The sequence below is a fragment of the Gymnoscopelus microlampas genome, assembly GCF_963454915.1.
Source record: "Gymnoscopelus microlampas genome assembly, chromosome: 7".
In the NCBI taxonomy this organism is placed as follows: Eukaryota; Metazoa; Chordata; class Actinopteri; order Myctophiformes; family Myctophidae; genus Gymnoscopelus; species Gymnoscopelus microlampas.
Window position 1 is genome coordinate 11,920,912 of NC_139944.1, and position 12,743 is coordinate 11,933,654.

The 12,743-nt window shown below is 41.6% G+C and overlaps 1 protein-coding gene across 5 annotated transcripts in view; it reads right to left on the minus strand.

Moving 5' to 3' along the window:
• Positions 1–11,153, minus strand: part of LOC311048964 (FYVE, RhoGEF and PH domain-containing protein 5-like) — a 32,655-nt gene extending 21,502 nt beyond the window's left edge. For all 5 annotated transcript variants that reach the window (XM_084062357.1, XM_084062360.1, XM_084062359.1 and 2 more), the window contains exons 1-5: positions 11,015–11,153; positions 6,776–9,428; positions 2,859–3,000; positions 1,749–1,807; positions 1,033–1,063 (exon numbers count right to left, since the gene is read on the minus strand). In XM_084062357.1, coding sequence (XP_083918483.1) covers positions 1,033–1,063; positions 1,749–1,807; positions 2,859–3,000; positions 6,776–9,428; positions 11,015–11,024 — 2,895 coding nt within the window. In that variant the 5' untranslated portion in view covers positions 11,025–11,153. The remainder of the gene's footprint in view (positions 1–1,032; positions 1,064–1,748; positions 1,808–2,858; positions 3,001–6,775; positions 9,429–11,014) is intronic.
• Positions 11,154–12,743: the final 1,590 nt, after the last annotated feature.

Consider the following 12,743-nt stretch of genomic DNA (forward strand, 5'->3'; position numbering starts at 1 on the left):
TTAGACCTGAGCTAGCTTGGGTGCTTGATCTTATTTATCCATGAACATTTTTAAGCATTCTTAACCCTATTGGCAGACATCTTCAACAGTTTTAAACTGCACTCATAATGTATATGTTCAGAATCAGAATCAACTTGTTGTCAGTCAATATGCTGTTTACTCTGTATGCACTGACACTTTCACACAAATTAAGTTCCTAACGGATGAAGTTATTTAGATTTTTTTGTGGAAACGGCAAACCAATCGAATTGAATCTAATGTGACTATTTTTTTAACTACTGGAAGACTAATCAAGACACAGCACAGACATAACTGTTCATATGTCAGAGGAGATACTTCATATAAATGCTCTCTTATTGCATAACTGCACATGATGAGAATCCACCGTTTCAGGTTGGAGTGTTTCACATGCTCTACAACTGACCTCAGCCGAGCACAGGAAATGACCTGCCAAACTAAAAGTGGTGCATGATTCTTGTTTAGCAAAGGAAACACACCTAGAACATAATACACAGCTAAGTTCTCCTCAAACAGTTATCAAAGTGAGCCTAAAAAACACTAACATAATAAATGAGAACTCTGTACTGATATACCATATTGTCGCTGTCAGAATAGTCTCGCGAGCCAGAATGTTGTCTCCCACAATTTTCAAATGCTTCCGTCATGATAAAGCGGATGTGACGCCTACTCCCCGCTTATGTTTCGTCTTTACAGTCGCGCAAATTGATTAATATAAATCAAAATCATCTCAGCAAATATAGCTTGCTGCTTAGCAGAAATGGTAATTAAAATGTAAAGATATTTTAAAATATGTTTTTGTGAACGGAAATGTTGAACAGATGCCAGCTTCCGTTCTCGGATTTCGGGAGGTGTAGTTCCAGACTCTAGTATATAGCATTCGTAGATTGTGGAATAGTCTGGCTACCCAAGACTACTTACTGTCAGGCTTTAAAGTTCCTGAAAGGTTATGGATTAGAACATACAAGGTGTCTGTCTGACAGCAACTATACAAATGAATGATTTGTCACTTACTTCCTGAAGAAGCTTGAGAGCTTTCACGTGTCTGTGGACAGAGATAGATAAAGAATTAAAAATGACAGTACATGTACATACACAACATGGTAGTAATAAGACTGGGTTAACAAATGGGCAAATATGTTTTACAGTATAATTATTATAGAGCCATACTGGTGGTCTGGCATGTTTAGCCCATAGAGGACAACACAATGACAACTGGACATTGCTGCAGTGTCAGACCATTTTCCAAAGCATACCGGTGCTTTGTTTGATCGAGGAAGCCATTGGATTCTATTCATTTCAGTACTGTATGAAAATCTACTCGAAGATAATTGAAAATGACTTGAGATACAGTAGGTAATCTAACACGCTAAATATCCCTATGCGGTTATTTTTGGTCAAAGTTACACGTTATCTTTGCATTTTTATGCATTTTAAAGCATGGACTTGACTGATTTGAAAAGTCAAGCTGTAAATAGTCCTTGGATTTTTAAAATTTACAATCCACATTCAAATGTCTGTGATTTATTAATCATGCAATGATGTTTAGCCAACACTGACCCAATTATTCAGGTAGATTTGGTTTTAATGACTCTAACGAACGAACTAAAGCCATTAATGGAAAAACGGTCTATATTTATGTACTGTATGTTAATATGGCCGAACAGACATGACACATGACCGGTATGGAATTTCAAGTGATAATGGACATTAATTGAAATGTAACTCACAGTCTCTCTGTATCCACCAGCTCTTTGGCAATGTAAAAGGCTCTCGATCGACCATCAGGCTGTAACCAATAAAATGACAGTATTCACTTGGTGTATCTATGGATGGATATAAATCACTGGATCTCAATGTCGGGTCCGGAGTGGTGAAGTCTTTATACGTTTTATAAGTACTAGACCATACCCGGTCGGCGCAGCGCATCCGTGGGGGGATATGCGCACATGATCTGGCAACCCGGGAGGCAGTTCGTCCCATAGCTGGGCAGCCCCAGCTATGGGACGACAGTGTTTGACACAAAAACACTAATAAGAAGCTGAGATTTGATGAAATTGAAAAACGGGCTTCACAGTTGCGTTCAGATGGTAATGGTCAATGGCTGTGTGCAAAATCAGAGCAATTGGTCCAGCCAGTGAGGAGAACCGGGTGTCTTCACTCACGTACCACTACACTCACGTACCACTACAGAGGTTACTAGAATTATAGTAGGTTTGTGCAAAATCAGAGCAATTGGTCCAGCCAGTGAGGAGAACCGGGTGTCTTCACTCACGTACCACTACACTCACGTACCACTACAGAGGTTACTAGAATTATAGTAGGATTGAACCAATGAAAAAAAACAATTACTACACAGGTTTTCCATTTTCTGAAAAGTAACAGTTTTGGACATTACACAAGTTTTCCACCCGACAGCGACGATATGCATATAGATCAGTGGTTCTCAAACTTTTCAACTCGAGACCCAAAAGTCTCCACGGGACCCAAACTTACAAAAATACAATATGAATTCACTACTTATGCCCTATTTCAACAATAGTGAAAATAGCCGATCTACAAGCTCACAACGCAAGTTCACAACGCAACGCATCATGATGCGTTGTGAGCTTGTAGATCAGCTATTTTCTCCATAAAATGTATGCATTTATTGAAACTTCTGAAATTCTTTTGGTAAAGACAAATCCGAGACAAATTTTGTTTTACATTTGTTGAACATCTTTTGAAATAATATATTGTTTAGGATATGTAAAAATTATTTACGCAAAACAAAATTGATCCACGACCCAATAATGGGTCAATGACCATACGATCTCAAAACACTAGTTCTAATTACCCACCTGTTTATCATAAGTGTTCTCTAGCCCTCCCTCCTCTTCCTCGGAGGTACGCCCTTGCTCTTCTTCACCTGCGGACTCCTTCCCAGCCTCTCCCACGGCGCTAGCAGCCACAGAGCACACTGTGTAGGCTTCTGTGTAGGCACTAAGGGACAAGGTCACATCACATTTAGACACTTTCAATCTGGCCTCCTCCCTTTCAAAAATGTTCACATTTTCAAAACACTGTCATACAACAAAGTATAAAACAGGGCTTCAATGGTTAAGAAAATGTACCATACACTTGTGAAGACAGGCAGACACACTCACACTCACACTCACACACACACACACACACACACACACACACACACACACACACACACACACACACACACACACACACACAGCCTGCAGTATAGTCCTGATGAACGCTAATAAGGTTTAAGCACGGCCTGAACATTAATGTTAAATTAAAAGCATCAGTTATGGAGAAGAGCAATGTCAATTTAAGAATGATTCAACCATCTACCAACAAATCTAGTTTTACATTGGCTGTATCTTCCAGCATGCGGCCTTGCCCTTGTATTTCAGTTTTCCAGACATCATTTAAGTTAATGGCTTGTATCGTGTGAATGCTTAGTTCTCTCCATGGGCCTTTATCTAGGAGAGGTAAATCAGAGAGATGACTCTAATTCAACCAATGAAATAGCATCTATGTTGCTATGCTGCTGATATATCGCTATAATAATCAAACAAAAGTGTAACAGCATGCAAAGTAAGAACAAATAAAAGAACCAAACAAAGTGCTTCTGTATGTACAGTACGGACTCCAGCAACAGTCCTCCAATGCCAGCAGATACAGTACATGGGTAGTCCAAATGTATATGTTGTTGCTGTCGGGCAAGTATCTCTTATCTCCATATTTGAACTGTTTTTTTTTGTAAATCAATGCCCTACTTCGTCATACAAAAGTAGCACAAATAGCCGATGTACAAGCTCTAAACACGTCGCTGTAGATGTTCTATTTTAGCTATTTTCGAATTTGCATCCTGGAAAGTAACGTTTTTGGACATTTGAGGTTTCCGCCCGGTAGCAATGACATGCTAATGGTTGTAGCTCAGTCAGTGGGGTAGCAGTGTAGTAGTCATCTATGTCACTGGTTCTCAACATAGGGCATGGGGACCCCCAGGAGTCCTTGAGGGAGTTCCAGGGGGTCCCCAGCTAGATGATTGATTGTTTGGAAACAAATGGACTCTTACGGGTCTGTTCTCAGTAAGGGTCCATTAACTCCATTTGGTTCCATTTGTACACTCTCTGACTGAAATTAACAACAACCGTTTAGCTTGGGGTCCCAGAGATAAAAAAATCGTATGAAATGGGAGTCCATGGCCTAGTGCTTATAAAAAAGAAATAAGAAAATCTATCCCTGAATGTCGTGCCAGTAGGATTGCCATGCTTTACTGCAAGCGCCCATGGATTTAGCAATATTGACGTGGAAATTAGCTACACATGTCAGCATATATGTGCAGTTCAGATCTCAGTTTAAAACATAATGGTCCTTCATGGGTCATTAATGGTAATAGGATCCAGTTTTATTTGGGATACCAGGGGGTCTTTGAACCACTTTCACCAGAATCTATGCCGAGTTTCCACCTTTTTAGCCTTCACAGTATTTCACTAGTAGCACTAAGATAAACTCTTTACTTTCAGGCCATTCCAGCTTTTGGCTTTCAGGCACAGCTATTGAATCATGGCCCCTGCCACTCTTTTTTTTGGGTGTGATGTCTTATGAAGCCCAAAGGCTATACAGAGTGATAAATTACAAACGAAGATAAAAGAAGATTATTATTTTTCTCTCTTTTTTCCGTAGGCTTTCTAGTGAGCCTATTTGTTCAGATGATACCGCTGAAGCAGAGATGTGTTCTCTCCAAATGTCCTGTGATTGTGTCTTGCGGGCGGCAGTGGAAAACCTGCCGCTAGCAACCACTGGCAGTCTAGAAGATATTGCTTCACTATATTCTCAAATAAAATATGCATCAATGTATAGAATGATACTCATTCTGTCATAGAAAACTGAGAATGTAACATAAAGAGAATGCTATTATAGTAGTGGATTATAATATAAGAATTCATTTTAACATTAGCCCTGAAACCTCCAGAAACTTAATATCTCCCTTTGGCCAAGGGGGGATTCCCCATTGTCTGAGCGGTGTTTGGTTCCCCACACAGGAGACCTGACTGAAGTGGTTACATACAGTGTACTATATTAGTACATGAGTGGAGCAGAGACAAACAACACCACAGCTGAACAGAATACTGTACTGTAGTGTATAGGTGCCAAAAAGCTCAACATCTCTGTCTGCACACAAACCTGATGAACTGAGGTCTTTCCATTCATCCCAAACTTATTTTACTGCAAAGAAACCGGGGGCAGATCCAGCCATGAGCAGCACACCATCCCCAGTAAATCCACCTTTCTCTCAGACACACATACAATCACACAGCTACTCAATATGCCATAACCAAACCTATTGCAACCTCTTAGAACCTGTTAGCCTAAATTCAATCACAGCACAACAGCTATTTTTTCCCAAATCCTGTCATGTCTCTACAAACATGAACAACATTGCATCACAATTTTAGGCATAGGCATTTCTTTTTCCAAAATGTGACACAAAAAATTGCAGATCTACAAGTTCACAACAATGTGATGCGTTGTGAGCTAGTAGATCAGCTATTTTCGCTGAGTGACACTGAGTAAAAATCCCATATCGATCATGATTTAACTATAATCATAGTCATGTATAGGCTAGTTTTTACACAGAATAGTATTTCAGAGTTCTTTTGGCCCATAACCAGCAAAATGGTAAATATGCTCAGAAACAAGCCTGGTTGTAAACAACTGCTGACTAGAGTACAAACCAACACTAAGATTGTATCTCACCACCCCACTTCTCTCTGATTGGCTAAAGGGAAGAGCAATGACTCCAAAATGCTCCGACTATTAATCATCCTGAGAGGTGTGTATGATAGGGGCTGACTGTGTGAGCAGCGATGCAGGGGGATGGGTTCATGTCTGCACGGTATAGGAGATCACAGAAGGTACCACACACTCAAGTCTGAAAAAGAGCATTCATTCACAGTGAGTGTAACATTCAAATGAACACTCCACTCCAGATTATACTGGGCACTAAGAAAAGTGAGAGTAAGATTAGGCTACCCACAGCCTACCTGAGTATTATCATTTCCGATTCAATATAATGCCTCTACAATGTGAGTAGTTATTGCATGTACTGTACACACACACACACACACACACACACACACACACACACACACACACACACACACACACACACACACACACACACACACACACACACACACACACACACACACACACACACACACACACACACACACACACACCTAACATCTGGTCCCTGGGAGGCTAATATATGTTTGAGTACAATACAATAAGGAAGGTAGTGTATTTCACTCTGCTTACACCCTGCCCCCTCCTAACAAACACACACACACACACACACACACACACACACACACACACACACACACACACACACACACACACACACACACACACACACACACACACACACACACACACACACACACACACACACACACACACACACACAATCCAGGTCTGGTGTGGTCGCCGCAGCGAGGGACCCTCCATAATAAATAGTTATAAATCCTCTACCCCAGGGGCATAGTATACACACCCAGTGGCCAAACAGTAATAAAAAAAGACTACAGCTCAGTATAAAAGGTGGCAGGGATCACTAATATTACTTCTAGGAGCATCCATCTGTGTCAGGAGGTACTCTCACACATTCTATCTTCCTTTCCTCTTCCCTCAAACAGACACACACAACAAGAACACTTTAGGACTTCTAGGAGTATGGAGTCCATACCTTTCAGGTTCCTCCTCAGTTTTGCTCTCAAACCCCGGGAAGCTGCTCATGTCCACATAACCGTCTGTCTCGTGGGCGGACGACAGTCCTCGGGTGGGGTGGTCAAAGAACTCAATGAAAGCCCCCTGCTGAACAGGCCTCTGGTGTGGCACCTGAACATTCTCGTAGTCGGAACTAATGGCGGGAATGTTCTCGTAGTCTGAGATATTGGCATTGGGGAAGGAGATTGAGCGGGGCTTCGTCAGGGGAAGAGGAGTGAAAGACACGCGGGAGCGGTCCTCAAACGACTCCACGCGACCAATGCCCCGGTTGAGAAACGCGACAGAGCCCCCTTTCCTCTTGCCGTCTTTGTAGAACAGGAAGACGGAGGGGCTCTCTGAGGCCGCCAGAGGCTTGCCGGCGGAACGGCCATCAAGCTGCGGAGAGTCTCTGGTGCTGCGTCTGTCCGAGGCCACCAGCCTGCTGGGGGCGTGGAGGCCGGGCTCAGGTGGGGGCCTGCAGGAGGAAGGGTTGACATCCACTACAGGTTTACTGCCCGTCTTCCTCCTGAACTTGAGCATCAAGAAGCGCTTGAAGGAGGATTTGTTCTTCTTCTTGTTTTTGTCATGGGAGTCAGTCTCAATGAGAAGGGACGGGGAGCTCTTGGTGATGGGCCTCTTGGTGATGTAGGCCAGCTCAAAGGGGGGAGGGATGTCCACCACGGACGTAGGTGTGGACAGCCCGCTGGACGGAAGCGGCGAGCGCTGGGAGAGGCTGCCGGAAGAGCTGATGACGTAGTCGTCCCCTCGCTCCCTGCCCCTGTACACACCCAGAGGCGTGTCCCGTCCCTCCATGGAGAACGAGCGGGTGTACGTGGACAAACCGAGAGGCCTGGAGTAGCTCTTGCTCCTAGGCATGTTTAACAGAGGGCTGCTGCTCATCGCCGGTCCCATTTGGCCAAATCCCCCCAGGCAAAACTTTTGAAAGTTGACCTGGGAGCCTCGCTCGCGGGGCGTCACATAATACGGTACCTTGCCCGACAGCGATCGGGAGCGCATCACCATGGCCCTTCTGTCAAACGGGAGGATGTTCTCGCCCTCGGAGTCATGCCCCGCCTCCTCGTAGACATGCTCGTCGCTAAGGTCGTGCTCTGTGTCCGTGGTGTCGTCGAGGAACGGCACGATGTGACCCTCCAGGTCCTCGTCATGCCTGAAGACATCAGAGTCATTTGGGGAGAGCAGCCGGCTTTCTGACCGAGAATATGTCAGGAAGGTGCCAGCCTCTCTGGGCACCGAGACAGATACCAGCCTTAACCTCGACTGGGAGCTAGAATTAACCAAAAAAGCCTCCGCCGTGTCAGACTGACCTCCTTCACTGTGGACAGAGCGTTTCTGACAAGGTCTTTTTGCATTTTTGTCACTGCTGTCCTCCTCCATATCGTTTCCTATGTCCACGTAATCTTCAGAGGACATGCACTCTATCTGTGCATTGTCTACAGATTCCTCCTCACTAATGGCCTCATATTCACAGAGCGATGCTGGATTTCTGTTTGTCAGTGAATACCCCTGCTCATTTTCGTTTAGGTCATCTGCTGGGCTCGACAATGTCTCTATAATGTCCTCAGAAGAGATGTAATAAGGCTCAAGAGGAGGAGCAACCTCTAAGCAGAGATGTCCATCATCTGCGTTCAAGAGCATTTTTTTCTGCCCATGAATAATGGAAGATATATGCGTGTGCTGCTCATCATTGACAGAGTACGTCTTTAAGCCTCTGGCTTTTTCCTTGCTTTCATGACTAATGCACATCAGTGTGGCATTACAAGTGATGCCACAATCAGTGAAATCAGGCGATCTCTCTTCTGCCTCCTCTCCCCCCAAGACCGATTGCTGTCCGGTGTTTTTATTCTCGCAGGGAACAACAACAGGTTCCTCTGTGAGAGACTCAGCTGAGACATCTGCCGTAGACTCTTCCTCCTCGTTCTGAATCTTCCCCTCCTCCTCCTCTCTCGTCTCACTGTCCTCCCGGCCAGGTGCTTGAGCATAGGAGCAGCAGCCTGCCTCATCCTCCTCGGTGCTGATAACGGAAAGGTCCCCGACTGAGAGGCCATCCGCGTCGGCTAGTGCCTCGCCCGCGTCACAAGCCTCGGCATCAGTGTCCTCGGTCATGCCCGTGTTCATTGTCTCCCTGGCACCGGCCGAGTCAGTGGTGAATCCAGCATCACTGACTCCCATTGCTTCCAGAGAGTGTGCCTCCTCTGTTAGTCCGCTGTCAGATAATCTCCAATCCTCCTCTTGCAGTGCACTCACCTCTTCTTCCTTCTGCTCCCATGAGCCAATCTGTAGTTGTCTTTGTCCTGAGCTGAGGCTGTAGATTCCAAACTGTAGCTCCACAGGTGACTTGGCCTGGATAGTCTTGTTCGGAGAGTCCTCCGGTTCATTCTCTTGGTCCAGCTCCTCGTCCGAAGGCAGCAAAGACCCATTAATGCACTCTTCCTGGGTGCTTAGATCCACAGGGTCCCTTCCGTTAAAATCGTGTAAAGCCTTTGGTTTAGGGGCTATAGGAGGTTTGGGACCCCTAGCTGCAGAAAAGGCTCTTGACATGAGAGGGGAAGGCAGCTTGAGGCTGGCGTGACAAATGAGTCTTGGCTTCGGCGCAAGGGGAGGCTTGGTGTAGTCTAAAAGAACAACAGGAAAAGGAAATTGTAAGATTACAGTTTAAAATAACCTATGGATATTTTGCACTATTGGATCTATATTGAGCTCTGCAACTGTCTAAATATTCAGAGCTACTGCCTGCCACAGATAAAATTGCCTTAAAGTTACAGTAGGTAATGATGTGCAATTACAGTATTAAGATAAACAATTGTGTTAAAGTAAAATGCCACAATTAACAAGATGTTAAAATGTAGGCGTAAAAAATAATCAAGCTTGTGTTAATCAAACACAATTAAGCTTTTGCCTGATGTCACAGAAAGGGCTTTTATGCTATTCTACAGTTCCCAATTTCCCAACATAATAGGATAAAGTACCTGCCTGGGAACGATTTTTAACTGTGCACTCTTTGAGAAACACAACCTTCAACAATAAGGGGTTTCCCTGACTCACTTCCTGTGATTCACTGGAGAGAAACCCTTTTTAGACTATAGTCTTTACTGATACAAAAGGACAAGGACAAAAAACAAAGGACGTGATTTGTAAGGTATGCATACTGTATGTAAGAGTGAATTTACATAATACATCTAAAAGTCCTGAATCTACTGATATCATTCAAGGCCAATACTTCTTGGTTCAATAATTCATTATTGCCTGAGGACACACAATCACTTGATGTGATCAAGATTTAAAACTGAATGAATAAATATAATAGGAATAGGAAGATGACTTTGGTTTCAGGACATTTTATGACTTTTTGTGGCCAAAACTGATTCGGGGACAATATACATATATATATATATATATATATATATATATATATATATATATATATATATATATGTATATATATATATATATATATGTATGTATATATATATATATATATATATATATATATATATATATATACATATGTATATATATATATATATATATATATATATATATATATATATATATATATATATATATATATATATATATACATATATATATATATATATATATATATATATATATACATACGTATATATATATATATATATATATATATATATATATATATATATATATATATATACATATGTATATATATATATATATATATATATATATATATATATATATATATATATATATATATATATATATATATATATATACATAATACATATATACATATATATACATACATACATACATACATACATACATACATACATACATACATATAGAGCTGTCCCTGTGGCTTACTTGACTTTCGCCTCATTAAAATATCAATAATAAATCAATAGTCAATGTAGTCTGATTCGATTCATTGAGTACAAAGAAGTCAAGGACCCCATAGAAACAAGCCATAGGCTTTCTTGGGTTTAAAATACTCTTAGCAGACCTTGTATTGAACTGTAGGCTTACTTTCCTGTGCTTTTTTCGCAAACGGCTAATAAAGTATTCAATCAATTCATTATCGTTCAGATCCCCGTGTCTTTCTCTGTTCTGACTAACAGAAACTCTCTGTTACTTTCTGTTAACTCCTACTTTAAAAGTAGCGACCATGTCAAAACGTCTCACACCATTTAAAGTATAGGTTATAATATCTTCTTACCTGTAGTCATTTTAGAGTAGAAACCATGATCATCAGCATCACAGCTGCTCCCTTAAAGCTGTAACTCTGATCGTTCCACTGACTCTCCTGATCCTTCTGGTTAAATGAAGTGCTTCATCTGCATCAACACAACACTTCATCTTCCTCCGAAAGAATAGAGCAGTGCTCCTCCGCTGACCGCGCGCGTGTGTGTGTGTGTGTGTGTGTGTGTGTGTGTGTGTGTGTGTGTGTGTGTGTGTGTGTGTGTGTGTGTGTGTGCGTGCGTGCGTGCGTGCGTGCGTGCGTCGTGTGTGTGTGTGTGTGTGGAGGGTGCGACTGCGGAGCCGCTCCTCAGAATTTCCTCTTCGCTGGAGATGCAGCGCAGTGGTGTAAAAAGTAACGAAGTACATACTCAAGTACTGTACTGTCTGAACAATTTTGAGTTATTTTTACTTTACTGGAGTATTACCAATTTCCAGTACTTTTACTTCTACTCACACTATCCCAGAGGCAAATTAAAAAATGTACTTTGTAGATTTGAATTATTATTACAAAACACACATTAACCACTTCAGCCCTATTTAAACTTTGTCTCTTTGAAAATAGCAGATCTACAAGCCTTGCAGCAAAATATTTTAATACATTTTATTGAGAAACGGGCATTTTGCATAATGAGTAGGCTACTTTCTACTTTTGGTACTTATACTTTGTCTCTTACTTAAGTAAATTGAATTCTGGACTTTTACTTATGTAACGGTATTTCTGCAATTGCAGTATTGATACTTTTACTTAACAGAAATGTGAGTATTTCCACCAGTTATTCAGAGCCGCTCCTCAGAGCTTCCAGAAAAGTCTTCAGTGAGCAAAGCTGGAGAAAACAAGGATAGTATTGGAAACTAACTGCTTTGGGATAATGTCATGATAAAAGCCTTGGACCAAGACTATCATAGATGTATTTGTTTGAGTCTGACATTATGTGCTTTCATAGATACGTATGCAAATGTCAGTCTCGATCAAATAGTCTTGATTGGCTATCATGATAATCACCTGTAGGCTGTTTACTTCAAACATAGAACTTCAATCATGTCTGGCATGAGGTTTGTGTTCTTTTTTATTTGGCAGCTATAGCTACGGATTTCGTTTTGTAGCCCACGCTATACACATTTTTATCTATTTATTTTGAAGTCCGAGTTCAAAAGTCCTATTTTTCCTTGATAGCCTACTCTACTGATCTACTCTCATGTTTGTTTGTTTGTTTGTTTGTTTGTTTGTTTGTTTGTTTGTTTGTTTGTTTGTTTGTTTGTTTGATTGATTGATTGATTGATAGTAATTAGTTAACCTATTAGTTTACGTTATAGGTCATGTTTCAAGATCCTGTGTAACCTTTTTGGAACAAAGTAGCCTACAGTATTCTGTTTGTGTGGTGTATTTTATTGATTTATTTATAGCCTACTCCTGATATATAACAGATATACTAGGACTGTGTAAATGAATTATGGTGGCTGGCAGTGATAGGTACTTCTCACTATATACACTTGTGGGTCCTATAGCATAAGGATCATCTGAATCTGGCTGATCCAGTCATTGCTGAGTATCTGATCTGTTGCTGAAAGGAGGATCACCTATCAACAGATAACTGCTAAACATAACTGATCCTAGGTCAGTAGCCCAACACTGAGATTTGACAGTATAGGCCTAGATCCAAACCTTGTTTTCCTGCACTCATCTGACAGCTGATTGGTGTATAGCA